We start from the raw sequence: 25,445 nt of genomic DNA on the forward strand, positions 1-25,445 counted from the left end.
TTTTGCAAGAAAAAGTCCTGACATGTTTCGCAGGTGAAAAACCCAGAAGGTTTTTTCATACATCCTTCCAGACTCAGCAAGCAACCAACTCTTGAAAGAGATCAAAGGGTCTTACAGCCCAGGGTGCTTGAGGTTATTGGTTCTGCAAGATGAAGGAAATTTCTTTTTGGCAGTTATTAAGAGGATCAGAGAATTTGGAAAGGCTGACATAGATTCAGAGGTCCAAAAGGGCCAGAAAAAGTGCAGACTGTCAGGCTGACTCCATATACAACACTGCCACTGGATCTGAAAAGACTCTGTTGTAACAGCTTGAGCAAGGCCCTTCAGACAGCAGCAAGGGCTATGTCTGGACAGGTTCAATATGGCATTAAAATAGGGATGGTGTTAAAGGGTCAAGGCAGCTAGTTCTGCACAGTCCCACGATTGGTCAGTTCTCGCATCCTTCTGAGTTGTTAGCACATGGCCTTACTTGCTCCTGGACAAAAAAAAACCTGTGAGATTAAGTAGTTATTAAGGTCATTAGAGAAGTATGTGGACTTCTGCCTTTAAGCACTTTAATACATAAAAATGATGTTTAAAAAGTCCTCTGCGTTCTTGGCTAACAGATTATTTTGTCTACAGGCAATTTCATTTTTAATCTAAGTTTTTAACGACTTGCTACTTTTTACCTAATACATATGTTCTACAGCTGCACAGATATGGAAGCTGGCAAAGCACTCAAAGGAAGAGAACCAAAACAAGAAATCCACACAAACATAAAATCCCCGTGTTTTTAAAGTCATTATGGGCTCTGGAATAAATAACACAGCTTCTAAACTCTGCCTCTGTTCTCATGAATTTTCATAAGAGAATTATTTTCCTTTTCATCATTATTTTTGTACAAAGATAAAAAGGATTTTCAGACACCAAACTATGTGAAAATAAAATGAAGTGCCTTGAATTTCAGAGGAGGAGGGGACATAGCAGGAAGTTCATAATGAAAGCTGAAATCTTCTCTACCACTCCTCAGTTTGTAGTAATCTTCAGCAGCCACTTCTGAACCCTGGATTCTGGGCACTGTATAGTCCTGGTACTCTGCACAGTGTGCTTAGAGTTGAAGCATGCAGCACATTTAGCATCTTTGTTGGCAGTGGATTTTTTTCCTTTTTTCGTTGACAGCCTATGTGGATTTTCTTCCCCACTTCTAGAAAAGAACCTCTTTCTAAGAGGATGAAGTACCTTTTCTCTGCCCAGTATGTGTTTATTTTGATATTAAAATATTGTATCGTTCAAGTCTGCCTCCTTCTGCTGGTGGAACTCGCCAAGATCTCTGAGGGAGCTGAATTGCTGATGGCATGTTAGATTAATTCTAGCTGTCACGTTTGGTTGGGAAGGAAAGCTAATCCTTCCTCTCTATGTTGTATTTCATTCAATCACATACCTTCAAAATTTTTTTCACCAAATCTGAAGAGCAGTCATTTTCCACCATTTCTCTCCCGCAGCTCATATTTCAAGTTACAATGGTGAGCAAGCAGAAAGGTGCAAGTTACTTAGCAAGGCCAAAGTTCATGGCAGGCTTGTTGGCAGGATTAGACTGCTCAATGTCCCGGAGATCCTGGACATAGAGGCTTTAACACTGTCCTCTTTCTTGGCCAAGTATAGGTGACTGAAAAGTCTACCATCACTAAACCCCAACATCTCACATCTCTGCAGATACTGCCAGTTGGCAGAATGAAACTTTGGGCCACACAAGTGGGGTGAAATAATATCTTGATCTGTATCAGCTCTGTGTCTTTCAGTACAGTTTATGACCTGGCCTTCCTTATTCTACTGATAGTAATAGCTCAATCACAAGCAACATAAACCTACATATCAAAGAGTTCTACTGCCCAAAGAGGGTGAGGTGGTGTTTTTCTTTTTTTCTTTCTTCTTTTCTTGAATCATAAAGGTTCCAAAATCTTGCTGTCACTTTGCAACTACAGGGGGAAAATCAATGACATTCTTCCCCACCCTCCTCCAGTCCAAGCATCTTTAGACAGCTCAACTGTGTTCTGCTTCATTATGTTGATTTTGCTTTTCCTAAGGCGAATAACTTGCAATCCTCACAAAAATTGACATGTTGCTAGTAGGGATGAGAAAGCAAATGCATCTTAAAAATATAGTAATATTCTTTGCCCTTAAGGCACTAAACCAAATGTTTCTTTTTAAAAATGACTGCCTTGTACTTCTGTTGTGTGAGTACTTGCTAACAGCGTAACAAACAATCAGTTACAAGCTGTGCTAGCAAAATATTTGCCCCTTCTGACACGTTTTATTATGAGAGAGGCTTATTAAATTCACAAGAAGCCTACAGCAGATTAAACTCTTGAGGATTTTTACAATTAGCATACATTACCTAATATTTCATATATGGTTTTTGAATAGAACTGGCTTGTCAAACAACAGCCAATTAGGAAAAAAAAGAAATCAATCCCAAAGCCACCTCCAGAGTGTAGTCACAATCCACTATTCAAGGTCGGTTCGGAAAATCATCAGAATGCAGTTTCCTATGTCAGAATAAAATGAATGTTAGTGAAATGTATGCTAACCAAACCAGTTATAAATATTATAAGGAGCTGGGTAATTTTAAAATCCCATCCTTCTTAGCATCTAAATAGGCTAATGCTCCTGTTGCTTATTCAGCATTGCGGATTTGCAGAGCTCTGTACTATGAATGTCTTAAACATTCTGCTGAATTTCTCAACATATTCAGTGCTGTCTGTCTGGTTATTTGATGGTAGAGATTGAGCTCATAATATATACATCATTCCCAGCTTCTCAAATGAGGCCATCAAGAACATTACCCATCTTATATCAGACTGTATCTTAATGAAAGGTGACGAGAGCTTTAGGAAAGTCCCAAACCAATAGAAAGAATTTACATAATCATATTAATTTATGATACTAACTGAATGCACATGATCCAGTCTAGGGACAGCATGTGCCAAAACACACCTTTAGGTAAAATTTGAAGATGAACACAATCGACACACTTGCAGAAACTGCAAGATATACATTTCATGAGCTACTTCCACTGAGTTTTTAACATTTCTCTTTTCTGTGACCTTGAACCACGAAGCCTATCAGCCATGCATTACAGCCATCCAATCTTCCCATACGCTTTAAAAGTGTAACTCCACAGGTTTCTCTATCCACAGAAGCTGTAAACACATATTTACCCATGAAAGTTTCAACATTTTATAGTATGTTTCTCAAAAGCATACTTTATCATCTGAATCTCAAAGAGTGATATAATTAGATAGCATTACATTATCTGGTACTTATACATGTTTTGTACACAAATTTAAAAAGATTTAAATATTTGCTGCTAATTTATTTAAGAGGAAACAGTTTAGAGCAGATTATGTTGTTGGTTGGGTATGTGCCATCTTACTTCGAATCACTTCTTCCCACTTGAATTTTCCTTCAGCATATATTTCCCTTTGTTTATCTTGCTGTGATCAAACACACATCTATGTCCTTTCCACTCTGATTTTGTCCCTGTCTGTCCTTTGTGACTTAGCTTATGAGAGACCAAGGGTCAACATTTCTTCACCTCTATCAATTAATTTGTGTAATGCTGAATTAAAAGTCTTCATAAGAAATGTCTGCTTGTGAGCACATTTCCTTCGGTACTAAGTTCTATTTCTGTGAGCATCCAGATAGATTCCACTGTTCTTCTACAAAGTATTAAATCCTTGTACCCTGTTCTTGCTCTTTCTTCCTACCATTTTCTGCTCTGCCCAGGTAGAAAGCTGGGGACTGCACTCATATTGTTTTGTAGTACTTCTTACCCCCAGTGTTCTTGCATTTCCTCATAAAGCACTTTCATTCTTTCAGAATCACCTGGCTGTTATTTGCCTTCTGCCTTTGGCATCTCTTCCACACTTCTCCAGCCCTATTTTCTCAAGATCTGGATGTTTAAGGAGAATTTTATAAAATGGTTAACAATCGTAGTGCTCTTCCCTATTCACTCTTTCATTTAACCATTTTTATTCCAGTCCTTCAGCCTAACTGCTCTGCTCTGACCTCCTCCCAGCTGATCTCCTTTTCCTTTCACTTTTCCACTCATAGCTCTGAAACCTCCTCTGCCTCACTAAACCACAAAAATTAGGTCTCTCAGTGAAGAAGTTATTTCTTCACTTACTCTTAACTATTCTTTCCATCTCTGCTAGGGAGTATCATATTAAATATTATATTCTCTCTAGGCGGTCTCTTAATGTCATTTTGATGTTTTGCCTCTAAGAATCCAGTCTTCTTTCTAAATTTATACCTGGGAAGTCTGAGAAGCTTGATAGGCTCTGTCTGGTTTATCCTTCCATCTGTTTTTCCTATTATTGTGATTTCTTCTCAGAAGTGTCTTGTCCACATCAGAAGCTCACTATGCCAAAGCTTATCGTGAAACTTCTCAACATCAATTTCTCTATTTTTTAGTTAGTTTCTTTATCATCACACTTATCACCTGTTCTTATTCTTCAGTCATTTCCCTCCTGTGCAAACCTGTGATTAACAATTCACAATTTATTTCACCTTGGTCATAACCCTAAGGTGGCAGTGACAAACCTATACCACACTCAGCTACGAACTGGGCAGAGTTTACATTTCAGCACCCAGCAATACTGCTGATGTGGCATCAGTGAGTGGGTGAAACTCATTATGAAATGAATAACTCATTGTGTTTCACCAAAAACTGGAATATGAGTTTGTGAAAGGATGATGAACCTCTGTTACACAGGCAGCTGGCTAAAAATAAAGCAAAAAATTCTGAACTAACAAAGGAACTAATTAAAACACTCTCAGACTTCTAAGCTCTTTCTTTGCTAAGCTAAAGTATTGTTGCAAATGAAAAATTTATAAACAGATAAAACACAGAGCTCAAGAAATTAACTATGGATGAGGTGCTAAGTAGGAATGACCACGGTGTAATTCAATTTGGCACTCCTGGGTTTCAGGTAAACTGGATTAGCTAAAATAGAAAAATATGTTAAAGGACTTGAAAGAGATTTAAAGCCAGATGACTGCACAGAATAATGGCACACCACTTTACAATGTACAGCAACGAAGAATGGACAGACTAATTTATATAACAAAACTACAGAATGTCCTTTCTGTTCAACACGGACCATCAATTTAAATGCCAACAAGGTACAAAGAAAGAATTCACAGAGAAGATGAAAAAAAAAGCAGGGGATAGATAAGTTTCCTGTACTTCCATCTGCTGGGTCTCTATCTGAACAAGGCAAGAGACTGGATGCTATGCTAAAAGAACTGTTTTGTTTTCTTAATGGCATTTTAAACTTTTTAACTCCCCTTGGCTGCTTAACTCTTTAAACAAGTGAACAAAAATCCTACATTATGCTTTATTATTAAGTTACAGTAACAAAACTAGCATGTGAAAAAACTACTCGTTCTTACTCAACTTTCTAAGTTTGGAAAACTCGAGAATTCTCTTTAGTAGCTGCATAAAAACTGAAGAATACAACGAAGACAGTATTGGCATAAGCCATAACAAAGGATGCATTAGCAGGGTATTGGTTTTGACAAGGTTATTTGTGAGGTGTAATGCGTGGTGTGCTACTGCTGAGTAATCAATGGCCTGAAAGAGCCTTTCTCTCACACTTCCTTCTTCCCTTCCCTTCCCTCCCCTTCCCTTCCCTCTTTCCTTTTTTCCTTTTCCTTTTTCTCTTCATCACACTTATTCTTTGTATTGTATTATCTTGAGTTTTTTGCAGTTGGAAGGCTCAAAATCATTGCCAGTGAAAGAGGAGACAAATCATCTGAAATTTTAAGCCTGCTATCTCCCTCAGTAACAGTTTAAATGCCATTTCAGAACAAAATCAGAAGACTTTCGCTTTGTACCATGAAGGTAATTTACAAACAAAAACAGTTTTTAGAGTCATCACAATCCCAGGCATTCACAAGGTTTGTGAGATCTTTTCTTGTGGATGTTGCAGGCTTAGCAGCAGCTCCTTTTAACAATCTGAAGCATTTGCTTTTCCCAGAAAAGTATGAAGAGAGATAATGATAGAAATTGCCTATTTGTTAGTATGTAAAGATAATTCTTAAAAAAAAACAACAACCCACCAACCTCTCTGGGAAAATAACAAAAAAGGCTAATTGTGAGCTATTGGGAATGTCTGCTTTGCAATAGCAACTTACAAAATATATTATCTGTGAAAACAGGAAGGAAATGAGACTGGGAATATATATGTATATATTTAGTTGGCATTTGACAGAGATCAGTGAATGCTCAGGCAAAGGATTTCATTTTTTAAAAGTCGTGATTCAATGTTCTTCCTCTCTAACACTGAGAAACAAAATATGAAAGAAGAAATGCTACATCACTTCTAAATGATGAAAACAAGAATCAAAAGTGTCTCCAGATGCTTTTCCAGGAGCAAAGCCACACTCCATCTCTTGAGGTTATCATAGAAGAAAACAATGTCTTATTTCACTAGCTACAAAAGATAATTGAATACTCAAATCATTTGTGGGTAACTTTATGATACAAACTCTGTTGACAATCTTTAGATAAAATGAGTTTGTCATGCCATCAGGATAAGAGGTACTGATTAAATCAGTCTGATTTTACTAACTCCTCAAAGGATGTACAATGGAAAATCTTCAGAGTGGATTGTGTTTACCCTTCCATTAACAGTAGCAGTACAGACACAGCAGAGCCTGGGTCTCAGGTGAATGTCATTATCATCAGGCTACTGAGTTAATTTTGTGTAATTAATTAAATATTCATTTGGTCAGACATGGACAGATACCAATTTGACAGTCCAGTGACTTGGGCAGTCACCTGTGCTAATGAGACAAAATCCCTTCTCTAATTAACATGAAGAGACTGAATAAAAACTACAGACTTTGAAGGAAAGTTATGAAACACAAACCAATCAATAGCCACTTATCAGATGAACCAGGAGTCATTTCTACCTGAGAAAAAAGGATTTAATCTCTCTTTTACACTCCACGTTAGAGGACTCCAACCTACTTATTATTATTGAGCTAAGACACTTTCTTGTCAAAAACTATTCTGTACATTCTTAGGAAATGTTCTGTTGAATTGACAGGAAAACCATTTTGTCAGAAAACTCTAGAACATGTCTACTCAATGCTTACAGCTGAAAAGCTGTTTTCATTTTAAGCCCATTTCTGTTCCCACTTTCTCAAAATGTGCCAGTGTGGGAAAAAAAAAAACCCTCAGCACCTCAGCAGGGACCTTAGCTGTGCAAACTGAGATGACAAAGACTGTACAGATAATTCTACAAAATTAAGAACTAATCCAAGAACAAAGGGAGCTTATCCACCTCACGATCCACCACATTCGTTAAAAATAAATATTGCACTTCTACGAACTGCATCTAATAGCAATATTTCATTTCATAAAGCTGGCAGTTGCACACTGACTGCAGTACAAGTTATCGCTTCCCCCTCCCCAATTCCACTTGCTAATTAAAGTAGGAAATAAATGTCTGGAGTCTGCTAGAAATTTTGACTTTTTAAATTGCAACCGAAGAATATATATTTATTTACAATGAATCTTTTAATATTTCATTGCTAGTGAACTTAAATCCAATAATTGATAGCAAAATGGAGGCTTGATAATTCTCACTTAAATAATTTTCAGACTAGCTAGTTTTTCTGACCGAACTCTTCCAAACACTTTAAGAGCAGAGCTCTGCAGAAGTGTTTCTTGCTAATTATGCTTCATTAACGTGACACAATCTATCACTACATATTTTCTATTCACGTATTTATTTTAGACAGCTCTACATTGTAGCTAGTTAGGTGGCTTAGAACAAATATATTGCCTTTGATAAAAGATAAGCAGTGTCATGGACTGCCTGCTCACAGCCTTCAGACCATCAATTCCACCAACCCAAATCCCGAGGGCTGCAGTCCTGAAGCAATAACTCTTCTTAGCGTTAAGGAGCCATGAAGGGGCTTGTTATGTGATAAAATTTGGTCTGTTGACTACTAGCATTGAGAATTTAGCACCTAATTTCACCGCAGATTCCAGGGATGAAGAAGAAGAGAAAGAGGTGAAACAGTGAAAGAGAACTTTTTTTTCTTATTATTATTACCTTATGAGGTTATATACAACTTCTTTTGAATTCTTAGAGAATGTTTTGCACTGGTGATATGAACTCCCAATTACAAGGCATACTGGTATAGTGTTTCCTTCCTTGACTCCCTTAAAAAACTGTCTGAACTCTAAGAAGTGTAAAATGTTACACAGACATATTTTTGCCACAGGATGCTCACAGGAATGACAATGCCATATGTTGAAGTACTAGTCCATATCTAGAGGTTCAAGCATTATATGAATTGTGTTCAGGTATTTCTCTTTTCTGCCTAAAAAGTTAATGGCACAGCACTGCTTTTCTATTATAAATTTATAAGCAGAACAGTTAACATCTGACTAGACATATTTAGAGAAGCAAAACATTTTGGGTTGACTTCCAGCACCATTAGTACTCTCACTGTACAGAGCTTTAAAGAGATTGTACTTTGGTGGCTCATGTCCATAAATAATGTCAGTCATGGTTCACTGATTGAATTAATCCGATGTAAAATGACTAAATTGAAAATCTGTAGGTTGAGCTCTTGATGAGTTCTGGCAGAGCTCTAAGAAGGCGATCATAAGCTTATTAATGAAAGGAGAGTGATAGAAATTGAAATATTAAAGAAGCAGGATGTAATAGATTAAACGTTAATTTTGATAACGTAACTTGTACCAAATAAGAAAATGACTGATGCAAGAAGCTTCTTTTTTACTGTTTTCATATAGTGTTTCTTTCCGAGGTAAGCTATTAGACTGAACTGCATGGCTTTGAAAGGTATAAAAACCATGATAATACCTTTTTTCAGCTTCTTGTATAAGCTGTCATCCATGCCTTCATTGCTCACCTATGGCAAACCTATGTAGAAAAGGTTTTAGCAGTAGTTTTAAGCAACCTTTGACTCTAAAATGAAAGCCAAAATACTTGCTGACAAATTCCTGATGGGCAGTCATGGGTGTGACTTGATCATTTTTCTTAGGGAGATTTTGTGCCTAAAATGATAGTGGATTTTATGTGTGAAATTCAGTAGATCTCTGCAGAAAAGCACATCCACCTTCAGATGAGCTGTTTTCCTTCCTGGCAGAGTGGAAAGCCATGAACTGTGCACTGTGAGGAGCATGAAAGAAGTCTGGCCTAAGTCATTAGAAATTCAGCCTGTTGCTAATGCTACCTTTCACTACTATTGAAAGGCTCTGAAATAATAACTGGACAATCTCTGAAGCATAATGGTAAAATATAGAAGTTTTATGGACAGTAAAAATCACTGTTTGGTAAGTTTAAAAGTTAAGTCTGCATCATATTTAAGATATGATTGTAAAAAGGAGCAAACTGACCAGCATCAAATGAAATGCAGCATTCTTTAAGATCTAATTTGAAAATATCATACAAAATATATTGTTTGTAATATTCACTGCAATTGGATATATAATGCCATTTATCAAAAGGCAGATTTTAAGATGCAGTACATTTAATATATTTTCCAATATAATGGGATGTTGGAAATTGAAGAAAAGCTTTAATAAAACTCTTTTGCTACAAATAGTCCCAATCTTACAAAAACATGCCTTTTTTTAGCACTAAAAAGACTTTTCCATGGAACACATTCATGTCCTGGGGCTTCTACAGAAAAACCAGCAATAAATTTAGAATCCCCAGTAAACAGATTACAGTATAAATAGAGAATGATTTTCAGAGCATTGGAGGTCATTTGTAAACATTAAATAATAATTTCTGACTCACTGGAGAACTCAACAGATTTAAAACAGGCAGAAACAATAAAGCTATACAAATTCAATAACAGATTTGCTTCCAGCAATTCCATGGTTAAGATTTTTAGCATATAGGAAATAGAGAAGTCAAGAAATATAAACTATTGGGCTATATTAAACTTAACACAGTGGGCTGTGGTAAACCCAGAAAGACTGCAGAGGGTCCTTTGAGGATTAATGTAGTGACAGAGAAAGTCAGCCAGCAGCTCAAGGTAAGTCAAAACCTACAAGGTCTACAAGGTCAGTGGTCAAATATGGTACCACTGACAGGTATACTGAAAGCTTGTACACCGTCCTCTTGTGTCCCACAGCTGCATATAGTTTCCTATTTGCATTTTAATGATAGTGATGATAATGAAGATGTATTAAAGTTGTTTAAACAAGTATTGAAAATCCAAGAATTGCCCAGCTACTCCATATTCAAAGCTAACATTTTCTTACAGGGCCAGGATACGCAGGCAGTGAGTCCCACCAAACTTTGTTTGCTCATTATTCACGTGTTGGCAAATCTCTTGACATTTGCCAAGCAGATGACATTTATACAACTACTGTTTTCATTTCATACTCACTCTAGGCCGTGCAAGGAGCTTTTCAGGCAAAGGAGCCAATGTCTCTTATGCTGTATATAGCTGACAGTCCAAGTGTCTTGGTGGGGGGGAGGCGATGGAACTTTTAACTCAGCCTTCCTCCAGATAACTCACAGACAGCACAGTCTGAACTTTTAGAAAAACTCAGATGGAGCCTGAGACTTTGAGAATTCTTCAAGGGAAACAAGAGCATTTGGAAGCTAGATTAGCTTTGGATGCTAACTCTTGACAAGCTGCATCAAGAGGATTGTGTATAAGCAGTTCTGCAGCCAACAAAATAACCCAATGAGAAAATACAACTTTTAAAGAACACACACTTCATTGCTTTAATGTTGCTGTTCATATATTTGTGTTTTCCTGCTAGCTTTGTTCTCTATGAATCTGCTGCACAAACACCTGTTCCCACATTCACTTCCAGGCAGGTCTTTTACACCATCACACGCTTACGTTTCATAGTAGTTAGATCTCAGAGCTCAAAACACTGAATTTTATACATAGTTTACAAGCAATGTCTAGTTAGATGTAGCCTCTTTATATCAGGCTCCCTCCCCACCCTCCTTTTGTTATGATGCTAAAAAATGTGTTGCACAGAGAAAAGAAATTTTGAGTATTGGATGTAGAGAAAGTCACCTTAGAAAGAACGATCCTGCAAAAAGTGAAATCAAGGTGAATGTATCTCGAAGTACAATGCAGTCCGTGACAAAAATGTTCAATCTTACCTCCTAAACCCTAAAGAAGAAAATATATTTGGACCAGTACATTGTTGTGGAGTAAAAGCATCGGATTCATGTTGCCCTCCTTTAAAAGCCAATGAAAGACTTCCAATGAATTCAATAAGCACAGGATTTTACTCTTTTTTTTTTTTTTTAACAAAACTAAAGTAACAGCCATTAGCTGAAGAACATGGGATTATAACTGTTCTTCTCTAATAGGATTTTTTCAGGAATGAACTGTAAAGATCAGGTTAAATACAAGCCACAGTCAGCAATAAGAGAAACACACTGGGTTTGGAGATCTCCTGGATGCCCTCAGCGTTTCTGTAGTTTCCTCACTGAGAATGTGGGAGATGGAGTTACAATTTCAGTACTGAAAACTGTAGGTACCACCAAAGTACAGAGCAGAAATTTCATGGATAGCAAAGGAATAATAGAAATGAGCCTAAGAAATTTATTTTAGCTTAAACTAAACATAATGTTTCTATTTGTGGTGAAACAAATGCAGAATGTGTGTAGAAATCTTGGAAACAGCAAATTGAACATAAATTTACACAATTCTGGACTGAATATCCATCCTGAGGTACACAGAACTTGAAATCCAGAATTATCATTCAGAATGCTTGGTGGAAAGCCCACCTGCAATATGGACTTCCAGACTGCAGATATGGTACATGGCCCACAGAAGGAGATTTAAAGCAGGGATGAATGGAACAGGCAGTTAAAGAGGAGATTGATTTAAGAAATTAAGAATAAAATCTCAGTAATCAGTAACTCAGAGGGAATATTATATCTAAGGATGTGTAAAGACTTTAAATATCAAGATGATGAAGTGATAATTTTGGGTTTTATTTCTTTACTGAACTCAGCAGTAAAACCCAATTAGCTCTGTTATGGAGGAAAACAGTCATAAGGAAGCTCACTTTATGAGGAGCAAAAAGTAAGAACATTTGCTTAGTCTAGCAAAACCAGTGAAGATGATTATTTCAAAATAAATATTGAGGAACCACTTAGGAAAACTCCAGAAATTTTCACGGACTTTGAATAAATTTAGGATAAAAATTAGCAGGTGTCTAATCAGAAGAACTGATGCTAAGGATTATTCCTGCTGCAGTAGAGGGCAAAAAATCTTTTCATCTTAAGATAGAACTTGGTAGGCTAATGAAAAAGTTTATATGATACCACTGCAGAGGGATTGGATTTAATGAACCAAGAAGTCTGGTGTGTCTTTATATACTGCTGAAAGGGACTATTATAAGGAGGAATATCAGAAAGCAATATTCAATCCATTCAATAACATTGTCTTTGAATACATAAAATAAAATATTTACAAATGTTAATTAAAGTGTGAAAGGTAATTGGTTATTTTCTTATTCTATTCAGTGTAATAACTTTCTGATGATAGTAGAGGAATCCAGAGGTACTGGAATGGGTTTAATGAGTGCTCTGATATTGTTGTAAAAGGAGCTATGCAGCAGGAGAATGTCTCAATGACCCTTGTATTTTCTCTTGTACTTGAGCATCCTCAAGTAAAGGAGAGCGTGGTATGACAGGAGTTGAAGAGTCAAAGACAATGACCTTAGCAGTAAGACATCCACCTCAACAGCCTCTGCATAAAAAAAAGTAAAACCCCTGTTGACAGCAGGAACAAGTTCATCTGTTTCCATTGCCAAAGCTGACAATGATGAGGTCTACACTCTTTAAAAGTCATTATGGAAGAGCTGTGCACTATCATATATTTCAAAATTTTCTCATGTCCAATAGGAGACCGTCACCTGGCACTACTCTAATGAGTTCTAAAGCTGATAAAGCATGACTAGCAATGAGTTAACAGGAATAGAAGTACAGAGTGGCTAATTAGCTTTGTGATGCAGAAAGGCTATTGGTGACAATCCTCTTGTTAGATGTGGAACGATTTCCATAGGAGATATCTGTGCTCTGCATGAACATACTTCAGTAAATTCACTATTTTCTGTGAAAGTCTGAAAATGTATTGAAAAATCAAAATGGATGGAGCAAAACAAGGAAATTGCTTGGGTCTTCCACCAGTACTTTTTAAATCTTTTTTTATTCAGGAAGCATTTGACTTCAGCTTTAAAGATGAGTGCAATACTTAAAGTCAAGAAAAGTGGAGCTCTCTATATGTAACCATTGCTTCCAAATGTTGGGTGATATTCAAAGCCCTCACCTTTACGTATGTGTGTTGAAATAGTCCAAACTGAGCAGTGTATCAGGAGCTGGAGAAAGTCAGAAGACAGCCAAATAGGTACATGAAGCCTTGTCTGTTGAGAGGAGAGGTTATGGACAGCTTCCTCCAGAAAATATCGTGGAGGAGCTTTGCACAGAAAATGCTGGCAGCAAGTCAGTCAGCCTCACAATTCAGAAGAGAGTTTTCATCTTGACTGATGAAAGCTAGTCCCTCCACAGACTCCCTGAGGTCTCTTTAGTTAACAGTAATCCATCCTAGGCACAGCTGAAACTGAGAAATGAACCACTTGGAGAATGAGACCTACAGTTTACAGATTATCCTGTTTAGTAGAGTAATATGTGCTTTTAAAACTAGTGAGTGCTGTGCCAATATTTAAGCATCCTTGGACTGAATCCCAGGCTGTTACAGATAGAAACTGTCTAAGAGGAAAAGCTGCTGACCTCTGTGAGTTCATACTTAAATCAAAATTTTCACAATAGAAATTAAAACAATAATTATAATAAGGAATAAAGGATATTAGCAGTCTTTTACAATGTTCCCCCTTAATATGCAGCAATTCCCTTGAGTGTTTGTAGATTGACGGTGCATCATACCATGTGCTTTCTGTCGTATTAAAGGCCAGCATAGCCCACAGAAGAAAAAAAACATTCCTGATTTTCACATCTATGACTTCTCTGCTGCAAAATCCAAGGTCTTCACTCTGTAGCAGAGGCATGCCTGTGATGACAGGCAGTCCAGAGATGAAATATTTTAAAAAGCTTTCAGATTTTTACTAAAGATTTCTACACATCACTTGCACACCACTGGAACATCACATTATAAGACGTGCTTTGCTCTGACCTCAAAGGTCCCATTCTCTTTTGATTTTCCTGGATTCTCATTTATTTTACTGGATAAATAAAGGTGATGGAGCACTGGCACAGGCTGCCAGGGAGGTTGTGGACTCCCCTTCTTTGGAGGCATTCAAGACCCGCCTGGACACCTACCCGTGCAACCTGGGCTGGGGAGCTGCTTTGGCAGGGGGTTGGACTTGATCTCGAAAGGTCCCTTCCAACCCCTACAATTCTGTGAAACACCATGAGCTACAGTTAAACTGTGCTGTGTACCATGAGTGATTAGGTATTAGAAAGAATCACAGAATCACCAAGGTTGGAAAAGACCTGTAAGATCATCCAGTCCAATTTACGAAAAAAGAAAGAAAAAAAAATAAAGAAAATAAAAACACAGAACCCCCCCCCAACAAAACTTACTCCATTCTGTTCATCTCTAGAACTTATATTCACAGAAGATTAAATTAATTCTCTAAGATTCTGTCAGAGGTACCTTGGAAAACAACAACTAGTACAATATATTTGTTGAAAAAAGAAACTAATGCAATATGTTGGTTTTTATGAGTGTGTGTTTAATCAAATATTTCTACGCTCTTTCTTCTCAGGCAAAAATCTATACTAGTAGATTAGAAAAATCAATGTGCAGCATTAAAGGTGGATAACATGTTGAAATGTCTTGCATGAAAACATTTTTTTATGGGAAAATTAAATTTAGTGGCTCCAAAGTGGTTTGCAGACAGAAGTAAATATTGTTGCATCGCTACATGGGATAAAGAATCCAACAAATTTGAAATAGTGTGTTCTATTTTTTTCTAAAAGAACAGTCAGATGCTTTTATTTTCACTCTGGTGTAAGCACTTGTCTGCTGTTCACTATGAAAATGTTAATCAACAAAAGAATCTATTTGGTAATAAAAAAACACAACAGTGAATCCAACCTAAAACTTCAAAACAAAACAAAACAGCTTTGGGGATATGAAAAATAATTTAGGTATTTATGTTTTCTGTGTCCAGTTCATACATTTACAGTATAATCCTTGTAATGATTTTATCATTGAGAAGTGTTATCCTGAATTACTGTGAGGAGTCCCACATCTCATCGTTAAAGGTACAGATTGCTCATCGAGGAGCCTCATTCCTCCACGAAGCACTCAGTGTCTCAGAACACATCTTTTGGCACACCACCTACCCAGGATGGATGAATGTACTGTGTTCTGCTGCTGAGACTCTGAAAATAACTGCATTTTCATCAGCTAAGGTTTAGCATTAATTGAAAGAATAGTATCTTTATAGCAAGATTTCTAAGTTTTCTACAGTCTGGCATATGCCAGTTCACTCAGAAGTGTCAAGATTTCAGCCACAGAGGGGAGAATGGTGTTTATTAGTGAGAAAAACCCTTTCCTGGCCCACTTTAGCATAAATTGAAAGAATGTTTTGCAGGATATTGGAAATAGACGTACTTTCCTTTTGGAATATTTTGAAGTAATAAAAGCTTAGAAAATCTAAGTGGATAGTCTCCATGGAGAAAAGGAAAGCCAAATGATCATGAATAAACTACAGAATACTCTTCACTGTTACTGTCTGAGTCCTCTGTCTTACTGATTGTGGTGGCCCTTCTGAGGAAATGCCCAGTAAAACACGTACCATTAAGGCAGACAAACATACCAGCAGGAATGTGAACAGTGCTACATTTTAAAATTCCCTTTGGGAAATGCTTTCTTTACTAAACTGTACTTAAAACATAAACGAACAACAATTATTTTCTGAATCAGCATGAAAATGAATAGAGAGGGGGGAAAAAAAAAAGCTATAATCACAGTGAGGCTAAACAGGGAACAAGCTGGTTATTAGTAGAACAAGAGCTAATTAATCATCACCCAGGTCTGATTCTGTTACAGCACATCATATGGATTGCTCATGCATTCAGGCTTTGATACACATTACCACATAAATCATTCAGAATTAAATGCCACCAGCTTAGGAACAAGCCCTCCCTCCCTTCGGTCAGGGCACTGGAAATGTGGGAGTCAGGTTTGCAGCACAGGAAGACATCACCCCCAAAGGAGCACTTGGTGCAGTGCCAGCATCTTGTTAGCATCCAGCAGAGCTGGCAGAGCATGAAAGCAAGAGAAAATACAGGCAAGTGCAAGTCAGAGAGCAGATCAAAGAGCAGGGTCAGGATTTATAGGCTCTATTTAGCGCGTTTTAAAGGGCAACTGTTGGTCTGGGGTATAAACATCGAGGAACAGTGCTGTTGGAAATTCCTACACATGTGTACAACTTTCTGAGAAATACCTAAAAGTGCATTTGTTGTGGTCAGAGGTTTCTTCTGTAATATTCCCAGGCAGTATGTGAAAGCAGGTGGCCCACTGACATTCCTGCAATTACTAATGCTCTTCCTTCTGAATTCTCGTTTGGATACAACCTGAAGCACACAATTAGCACACAGAGCAGCAGTAGTAGTAAACCCTGTTTCGCATATGAGGATGTTCTGCAGGACTTGTTTTTGACAGGGCCTTCCTAACCACAAATTGAGTATCAACGGCAGGTATTGTGCAGAAAGACAGGGAGATTTGCCTGCTCATTGTGGCTAAGTGAAGCTGCCAACGCTGATGTGTTGGTCAGAACAAGGCTTTGATGCAAAATTTAGAAGAACAGATGTTTTATCTGGGAACTTGTCCAGATCTTAAAAAAAAAAAAAAGAAAGAAAGAAAAGAGTGAAGAATTCAATAGTGGCCTCTTTTGTCAACAGCAGTGGCATCAAAAGGACTGAGGAGATACTGAGTAAATAGCTGCACTTCTAAGTCACAGCAGAGAAGCAGCAATGTTGCACGATTAGCTCTGGGAGTGACTGCAGCCATGAACTAATTGGTGATTGCCAGATGAATGGAATAAAGCAGTAAGCTCTGGCCATGTTGATATGGCCACTGTTTTTCATCAATATTCTCTGCTCACTCCATTCTTTCCAAAAACCCCAGGAGTGCCATCTCTCTGTAAAGGCAGCTACACTAGCAAAACCAGTTGAGACAAATGGCATGAAGGTTTACAGGATTGCAAATGTATGACAGATCTTTGAGAGATATTAACTACTGCATTACGTGCAAAATTGAACTAATAAAGACTCTTCCTCATAGATCATGCCCAAACTGAAAGGGGTTTTAATCCACACAAAAGATTTAGCAAAGCTCTATCATTAGTCCAAGGGTTATTAAGCATATAAGAGAATTCCTTCAAATTTATCTTCTTTGCCTTTTCTCTAAATGACATCACCAATTTGTACTGTAAACGCCTTAGAGGATGTGCTGTCAAAACTCTATTATCTGTCTGAAATACCTCTCAAATGCCTTCTCCACAGTCTTCAAGCACAAGGGCTGCACATGTGGGTGGGAGGGAAGGAGGAGCCTGCCCACGACATCTCAGGCAGCCTTTGGGGCTCCTCGATGGCTTCTTGGCACCCCAGAGGCAGACCCACCTCAATCCACCTGCACTGAGCTGCTCTCCATCCTAGTGCCCAGCCAGCTGGGTCAGGGATCAGACTCAGTGGGTCCACCTTTTGTGACATCAAAGCCACTGCAGTGTTTGTGAAATACAAGATATTTGTGCTGCCAGATGCAGTGAGCTATGCCCTAAAGCCCTATGGACTGGGTTAGCCATCATGTAGCCAGGGTCTCAGTACACAATAACAAGTTTCCATTTAACTCATTTTTTTACACTATTTCTGTATTCCTGAAGTGGCTTTAAAAAGCATGTATTCTAGCAAAAAGGAAATGAAACAGCAATAGCATTGTGTTGTCAATGGTGATTTCAAAGTTAGCTACACTATGCCAGGAAAAACAGTTTCCTTGGGCTGCAACTATTCAGTGGGCCAGTTAATCAGGTGATGCAAATCGGCAGAGTTCTGTCTGGATGCCTCAGCAATAATGCAAGATGTTGCTCTCATGATTGCTTTTTGCTGAGCCTACATGCTTTGTAAAGCCACTACAGCAAGTTGATAATGATGCATGAAATGGAAAATCCTTCTGTGCACACCCAAATGCTTAGTGGATGGGCAAAGCAATCACAATGGTGCTCTGTTATTTGGTGGTTCTTAGTACATGTGTGCCCATGCTGATGTATTCAGGCATTTGCTGTTTTTATATAGGTTCAACTTCACCTTTTATAATGCATAAATTCATAATTAACACATCCTTAAATATGATTGGAGTCAGATGTACAACAGTATTCAGGTCAGGCACTGAATAAAGAACACAAAAGTTGTGGGACTGAAGATGAGTATCTTCAGTGGTGTCACACCACTGAGTCAGATAGCAGGGAATTTGGCCTGGTTATGTTTCTCATTGACATGTAACCCTTGAGGCAATGGTGGCTGGATATTTTGAGAGCATATGTGGAGCATATGTGCCACTATCACACTTCAGCAGTAGTTCTTTCCGTTGTACAAAACTTGCTGGAAATTGTTTGGAGAATTTTCAAAGTAAGTTCTCAAGACTTTTCTATTCATCTCCATAGTCACAGTGCTACTCAAAGGTTATCTGAAATAGCTGCAGGCAGTGGAGGAATCATAGAGAGATCACATGAAACACAGCCTAGTTTCTGGAAAAGAGGGATATTCATCTCCTCCTCTGTACCATTACTGTGCACCATTTTGACCACTTCTGGGACATCAAATACTGAAAACACTCAGAAAGCATTCAACTCAACATTTATATATCAAGAAGACTACTATCTAATGCAGGCACTTTAAATCCATCTCAACTCAAAAATGTGAACTACATAATGCCAAAAATGTCATCAGAATGTAAGCATTGCACACAGTAGTACCCCTAAAATCCTTGCAGAGTTCATTCCATATGGAAAACTGAAGATTAAATGTACTGCCTCATGCACATTACACTATTAATTTGTTTCATGAATCTAAGATAATGTATATATATATTTTCCCACTGGATTAGCTTTCTCAACCAAGTAGTAGTGAGATGAGATGTACTGGCAGAGGGGAATCAGATCATCCTGAATTTAGTTCTGCTTAGAGTTATGGAGCTGCAGCCTTAACTGGCAGTGACATTTACGGATGTGAGCTGTTACAGGAAAATTTTTGCTTCCCTTCTAAATAGGGAAAGAAATTGGAGATAAGTTCCCAAATTATTTACTCAAATGTACTAAAAGCAACATAATATATTTGTCTTAATATACAGACAAACCAATTACATCTGCTCATTACAGCAGTACAGATTTTATTTGACAGCTGTTGGCAAGATAGAAGGGTTTATTTCTCAGTTTTCCTGGCTCTTGGAGTGACTCTGGAGATACTCAAGCCTAGTTTCCTTACAGCTTGTTCTAATTCTGAAGAAAGGCAATGTTAATTTGCTTCTTCTGAATTTCTTTATAATGTCCTTCATTCTTGACTGTAGAATATTTCAACTTATGGCTTGATAGGCTTCTCTTTGTTTATTTATAACTTCACTCAGTGAAGTTCTGTGGTCTAATTTGAACATATCGGCCAAAACTCGTAACATATTACCTTATTCCATTTGCTCTCAGTTCAGTCATTCAGCAATAAAGTGTGGAGCTTTCTGTAACTATGTGACTTCCCAGGGAGATACTCTGCAATGTTCCACCAACATTTTTTGGTTCCTTACCAAATTTAAGCAGGAGCCTGATTTTTTATTACTATTTTTAAAGAGCATCTGTAATAATCTCTTTTTAATTGCTTCTCATTTTGCTTGTTCTCATCATTTGAAGTGTCTGAAGCCACAAAACCATCGATCAGTGTAGTTCCCTTACCTGTGTACCAGCTGCTTGCGGCTTACACACGTGGCCGTTTCATAGTCATGAGTGACACACACTTTATGTGGGCTGCACTTCACCTTCAAACACGGATCTTTGGATGGATCAAGAGCTATAAAAAAACAAGCATATAGGGAAAAGGTTAGAAATACATATGAAGCTGTCTCATGACTAACAGATTACAAGCATTTGGAATGAATACTCCTCTATCTGCCTGAGGAAATTCCTGGCCACTTTTCAGTACGTGCCATTGTTTGCAGATTGTGAGGTAAATGGAGATGTGGAAGTAGAAGTATGGATGGAGTACTTAAAGATTCTTATTACCGAGTAGTGTTCTGATAATAACTTGGCATAGAAATAATATTAGACTGTACTTCAGGAAGAAATCCTGGTATAATAATCTTCTGTTATGCTCTTTATTTTCACAGAAAAGTTAAGATGGAATAAAAGACAGCCACAAGTAAAATAATAGCAATAAATTTATCCTGAACTTTCTTACAACTGTTATCGCCAGCAGTCCTGCTGGAGGTGGGATTAGTGAGCATGAGTTACTGCTTCAGAGCAGATATGTCCAAGCTGCTGTCTTTGTTCATGCTGCCTAAGGAACATTCTTCCTCCAAAGTCGCTCCTTATTCTCCATCCTACACTACCCAATGCTCCACCAGTTGGTGGTAGCATTCCAGCTTTGGTCTGAAGCCTTTATTTCTGGAAGAGCAATCACCGGTGCTTTCTTTGTCTCTTTTTCCAGTGTAGACTTGAAGAAGTGAACAATGCTGTACCCTTTATGGCAATGCAAAACAGATTTAAAGGATTATGGACACAAAGCGATTACCCAAACTGGCTGGAACACAAGTTTTAACACAAACACATGAGTGTGCACACACTGCTTAAGTGAAAAGCTTATTTGGAGATTGAAATATCACAGCGATCCACTCCCATATTGCAACAAGAGATTCATGCAGAAATTCCCAAGGAACCAGGTCCCTGAATACAATGAACATGCTCTGAAAAGAGGCAGTGAGAATCTGAGGACTCCTTCATTTGTTTCACAAAAATGTCTCTTAACACTAAACGGAGAAATTAGCACATGGTGTGTTACACTGAGTCTAGCTAGAGCTGCACGTATGCTATTCTCCTTCTTCTCATATAAGTGAAGGTATTAAGCGTGTATTAGAGGACTCAGGTGGTAAAACTAGGATTTGTTTTAGGATTATCCTGTTTAGCACTCACAGTGAGAGAGTTGGAACTCAGTAGAGGCAGGAGCTGCTCCTTTGCAGAGGGATGATGCTGGTCCATGGGGCACTGGAGCAGCCCTGTGGCATTCTTCTGGATGCAACACAAGCTCAATAGGGCAGACAGTATTTGCTGTCCTGCCTGCATGCAAACTGAGCTGCTCCTGCCAAGTTTCTATAGACTGCTGCCTTAAATGAGTGCTGATTTGGTAATCTTTCAAATGAAAAAAAGAGAAGCAATACAGTGCTGTACTGGATACCACTTCAATTACAGCACTGATCCCACCAGGGAAAATCTTTTATAAATACTACTCTGCAATCAAGTCCTATTTGAAAGGCTATCTATCTAAATTTATTCTCTAACAAAAAGGATGCTTCTAAAGACCAGCAATAAGTTGTATCTGCCAGGAGGAATTACAAATATTCCAAAAATGGTTATGTGAATACTCAGAAGGGAAGTCACAGCTGTACATAGAAATTTCACCCTGAAGTGATTTTTAGATAAGCGTTTTTGGATATTATTTTGCCATAGACTCAACTTTTTGTTCATCTTGAATATAACTTTAAAACCCATTTTCCTTCCCTCTTTCCTCCCCGTATAATGGGTCATTTCTTGAATTGGGCAACTCAGTTTCATTTTTGAAATGGTGTAAAGACCTTACTGCAAATTATAACTGAACTACCCACACTTACAGAATGCACAGAGAAACTTTTAAAGGATACTACTGTTCAAGAAGTTTCAGTTTGCTAAGCACCGTAATTCTTTATGTGACAGCAAATACATACTCAACAAGCAGATAATTCTTCTGTTTCTCTTGCATTGCTGAAGTGTTGCAGATGTTCTTTGTTGGTTTAAACAGCCATAGCTACAAGCTCTTCCCACATTAACACCCATCACACAGTTCGGATGGGCAGTTGAGCATCACTAGTGCACATGTATGTAGAATTCTTCTGGTGAAAGGCACAAGGGAATTTGTAAAAACAAAAGTGTTAAAAGCTTCTTTTCCTTTCCTATTGAAATTGATAGAAAAGTGAGCAAGGAAGGAGAACAGACCATCTGTGTCCTGCACTGCAAGCAACCTATCAACGACCAATGCATTGCTATGAGGAAAATACAGAGTTTTTGAGAAGCCAGTCTGTTCAGCTGGAAGACAGAGACTGAAAAGACTCTTCAGGGGCTCTCTGCTGTTGCTTTTTGGTATCTTTTGTAAGTCAGCCTACCTGCAACATGAGGAGTAGCAGTAATCTTGGTCCCAGCTCACCAGCCCCTCATTACATCCCAGCAGCAGGTGAGACACACATTCTTAATCTTTTTACTTCAGCTCTCAATGGAGACTGAATTAAAGACTGAGGCAGACATCTATATGAAAAATATTAATGAGCAGAACTTGGCTAGCTGCTGGTCTTGCTCTATCATTAGCACACATGCATCTTGTCTGCTTTTGCTGTGACACATCACAGATGAAGAAGGCTTTGCCAGCACTACAGTCTTACAACCCATGTTACTGATATGATAGGTATGTTTATTTTCCTCCTAACCTTGAAAAGCTGTTTTGTCAATAAAAACATTATTCCACTCAAAAGGACAAATGTTGTTAGAAGAATAGCAATGCTAATGGATGTGGCTGGAAACACTAGTAGCTATTTCCTTTAAAATCAGGCTTAAGAACTCTCAACCTCAGTGTTTTGTTTCTAAAACACGAGAATAATAATAATAATGCTGTCAATAATAATAAATAAAGCTCTAAGCACTTGTGTTTCATTCCTGATAGGTTCATAGGTTCATAGGTACATTAGGTTGGAAAGGACCTACAAGATCATCTAGTCCAACCATCCTCCCATCACCATCCCTACCCACTAAACTACTAAATCATATCGATAATCTCATGGAGATCCTTAAAAGGAACACAATATGGAAGTGCAATTAATTATTCATTATAAGCAACTGGTTCAAGGAAGTTTATTAAATACAACCAGAACTGTGGACTTTGTCAGAAGTCAGAAGAAAAATCCCATGATCTACATTATTGCTTCTTGAGGTTGGTTTTTTTTTTTTTTTATGCAGAATATATGATCTATTTGAACATAAAAGGTCAGAAAAGGGATTTATATGTCTGCCAAGTTTCTCAACATGTTAAATGAGTTTAGAAGGTTGTTCTACTGCTTAGCAAGACAAGCCCTAAGGAGAGAACTTTAAATAAGAAGCAATTTCTGAAATATGCTAATCAAAGATCATGCCTTGTTAATCAGATTTCTACATGACTAGGAGCAGATGCTCATCATCTACAGAAGAAAAGACCCTTGGGAGTAAGATGAAACATAACAACCATATTTGTCATCACAGTTCTCTGTGTCCTAAAGCAATGACTATGAAATTCTTGAAAACTAAGAGCCAAAAGTAGAACTAAAAAATGGAAGTATAAAGACAAGCAAGGAGGAAAAAATGAAAGTTGTTTTATAGATGTTACTTTATCAGCTTTAAAAATCACACGCATCCCTTTTCTGTGTTACAGTCCACATGAAGTTACTGAAGAATAACCAAAATATCTTAAGCCTGCTTGCACTATGTGAATATTTCTCCAGTTTTCCTCTATGCTGAGACTGAAGGAAAAGGTGATATGGTTCGTTAATCTGACCCTAATGGTGTCTGAGCATTGGGCCAAAATTTTGGGGGGAGATATGTGTTCAGACAGTATTGGAATAAAAGATTTTGCATGAACACAAATATTTTGATGAAAACTCAGCTCAGTCCATCGTTCTGTGAGTCCAGGCTCCATGGCTTCCTGTCCTTACCTTACCCATGTTATCCAAATCCCTGCACACATGATCTCCAAGGGTATGTACCCATCCCAGCAACAGGTGGCTGAAATATAGGGAAATACAGTGCTGCATGTCTCTTTGCAGGAACACTTTTTGAAAGTTTTTATCTTGGCTCAGAAGTCTTACTATTTATCACTTCTAACACCAGGATATTTCTGCTACCAACATTTGTTTTCTGGAGCTTCTCTGTCCCTGTATCCTGAACCTTGAGGTCTCTTCCTATCTGGAAGGGCAGATGTGAAGAAATAAGTAGATGGACTAAAGTTTCTACTTCAATGGTTACAACAATTTGTGGGAAAATTGTACTTTCTTGGTCTGGTAGCTGTATAAGTCAACTGATGGCAGTGCAAAAGGGAAAAGCTTTCACCTGTATACAGTGACCTAAAATCCATGCCGGGGCCATTTATACAAGATGCTGGAATCAGAATTCCTGCTATTAAGAGGCAGGATATTTGCATTCCTTTTTTTTTTTTTTTTTAAGTTAAGCTTTTAATTATGCATAGCAACATGAGATATCTGTTCAAATTATATTTAAATTCTGCAGTTCCATTGTAGAATAATTAGAATAATTGGGAAAAAATAAACACAAAGATTGCATCAGATCGTTAACAACCTCCTAATGGTACGTTGGCAGCTTTTTCCAATGCTGAAAGGACTAGGAACACTAGTTGCATCCCAAATCCTTTTCCTTGCCGCCTCCACAGAGGAGACCAGAGGACATTTGTATCTGAACTGTACACACTTTTCTCTCTCCTCTGTGTGCTCTTCAGCAGAGGCTGTGAGTCAGCAACATAAATCAGTGTTGGACAAAGACCTAGCAACAGCATTAGAGATACTTTTCTATTGCATTTCCTATTTGTATATATTACCACTATAAAACACGACTTATGACTTGGGGGAAACTCCTTACTTCAGATAATGGCAGTACAGGGAGATGTTGCTGTTTAAGGCTACACCGTAGCTGTGGGTCACGTGTTAATCACTATAAATTCATTTTTCAGTCATTTGACTTTAAAAGGGTGATAACAAATAAATACTCTCAGAGCGTTACAGCAACGGATGTGCAATCCTGCAGAAACTGTACAACTCGTTCAAAGCAAGATTTATGAGCTTGATTTTGTTTTTATGACCATTTGTTTGAGGGAAGAGAATAATTTGAAACTCATAGCTGTTTAGTGGAGCTGAAACAAACTACACAATCAAAAAGAAATGGCATTATGTAAATATTGGGTTTTTTTGTTTTCAAAATTGCCGAACAATAACTACTATCATCACTCAATGACAAAAATACTTCTGCGTAATGAAATGTCAAAAGCAGTTGCTTTTATGAAATCCCCTTGAAACTGTTCTCAGTATATGAGAAGAACATCTGTTGAGAAAGGTATGATGAACTGGAAAATGGGACCTGCTGT

General features: G+C 37.9%; 2 protein-coding genes across 2 annotated transcripts in view; one reads left to right on the forward strand and one right to left on the reverse strand.

Moving 5' to 3' along the window:
- The window catches only part of KLHL3 (kelch like family member 3), a 261,783-nt gene that overhangs the window by 194,087 nt on the left and 42,251 nt on the right, over positions 1–25,445 (forward strand). The gene's annotated exons all lie outside the window — the stretch shown is intronic.
- The window catches only part of SPOCK1 (SPARC (osteonectin), cwcv and kazal like domains proteoglycan 1), a 174,991-nt gene that overhangs the window by 90,359 nt on the left and 59,187 nt on the right, over positions 1–25,445 (reverse strand). Inside the window, exon 4 of the mRNA XM_065735074.1 lies at positions 19,979–20,093. Coding sequence (XP_065591146.1) covers positions 19,979–20,093 — 115 coding nt within the window. The remainder of the gene's footprint in view (positions 1–19,978; positions 20,094–25,445) is intronic.

Source organism: Cyrtonyx montezumae, unplaced genomic scaffold (genome assembly GCF_038088225.1).
Source record: "Cyrtonyx montezumae isolate F1298 unplaced genomic scaffold, pur_monq_1.0 scaffold_18, whole genome shotgun sequence".
NCBI lineage: Eukaryota > Metazoa > Chordata > Aves > Galliformes > Odontophoridae > Cyrtonyx > Cyrtonyx montezumae.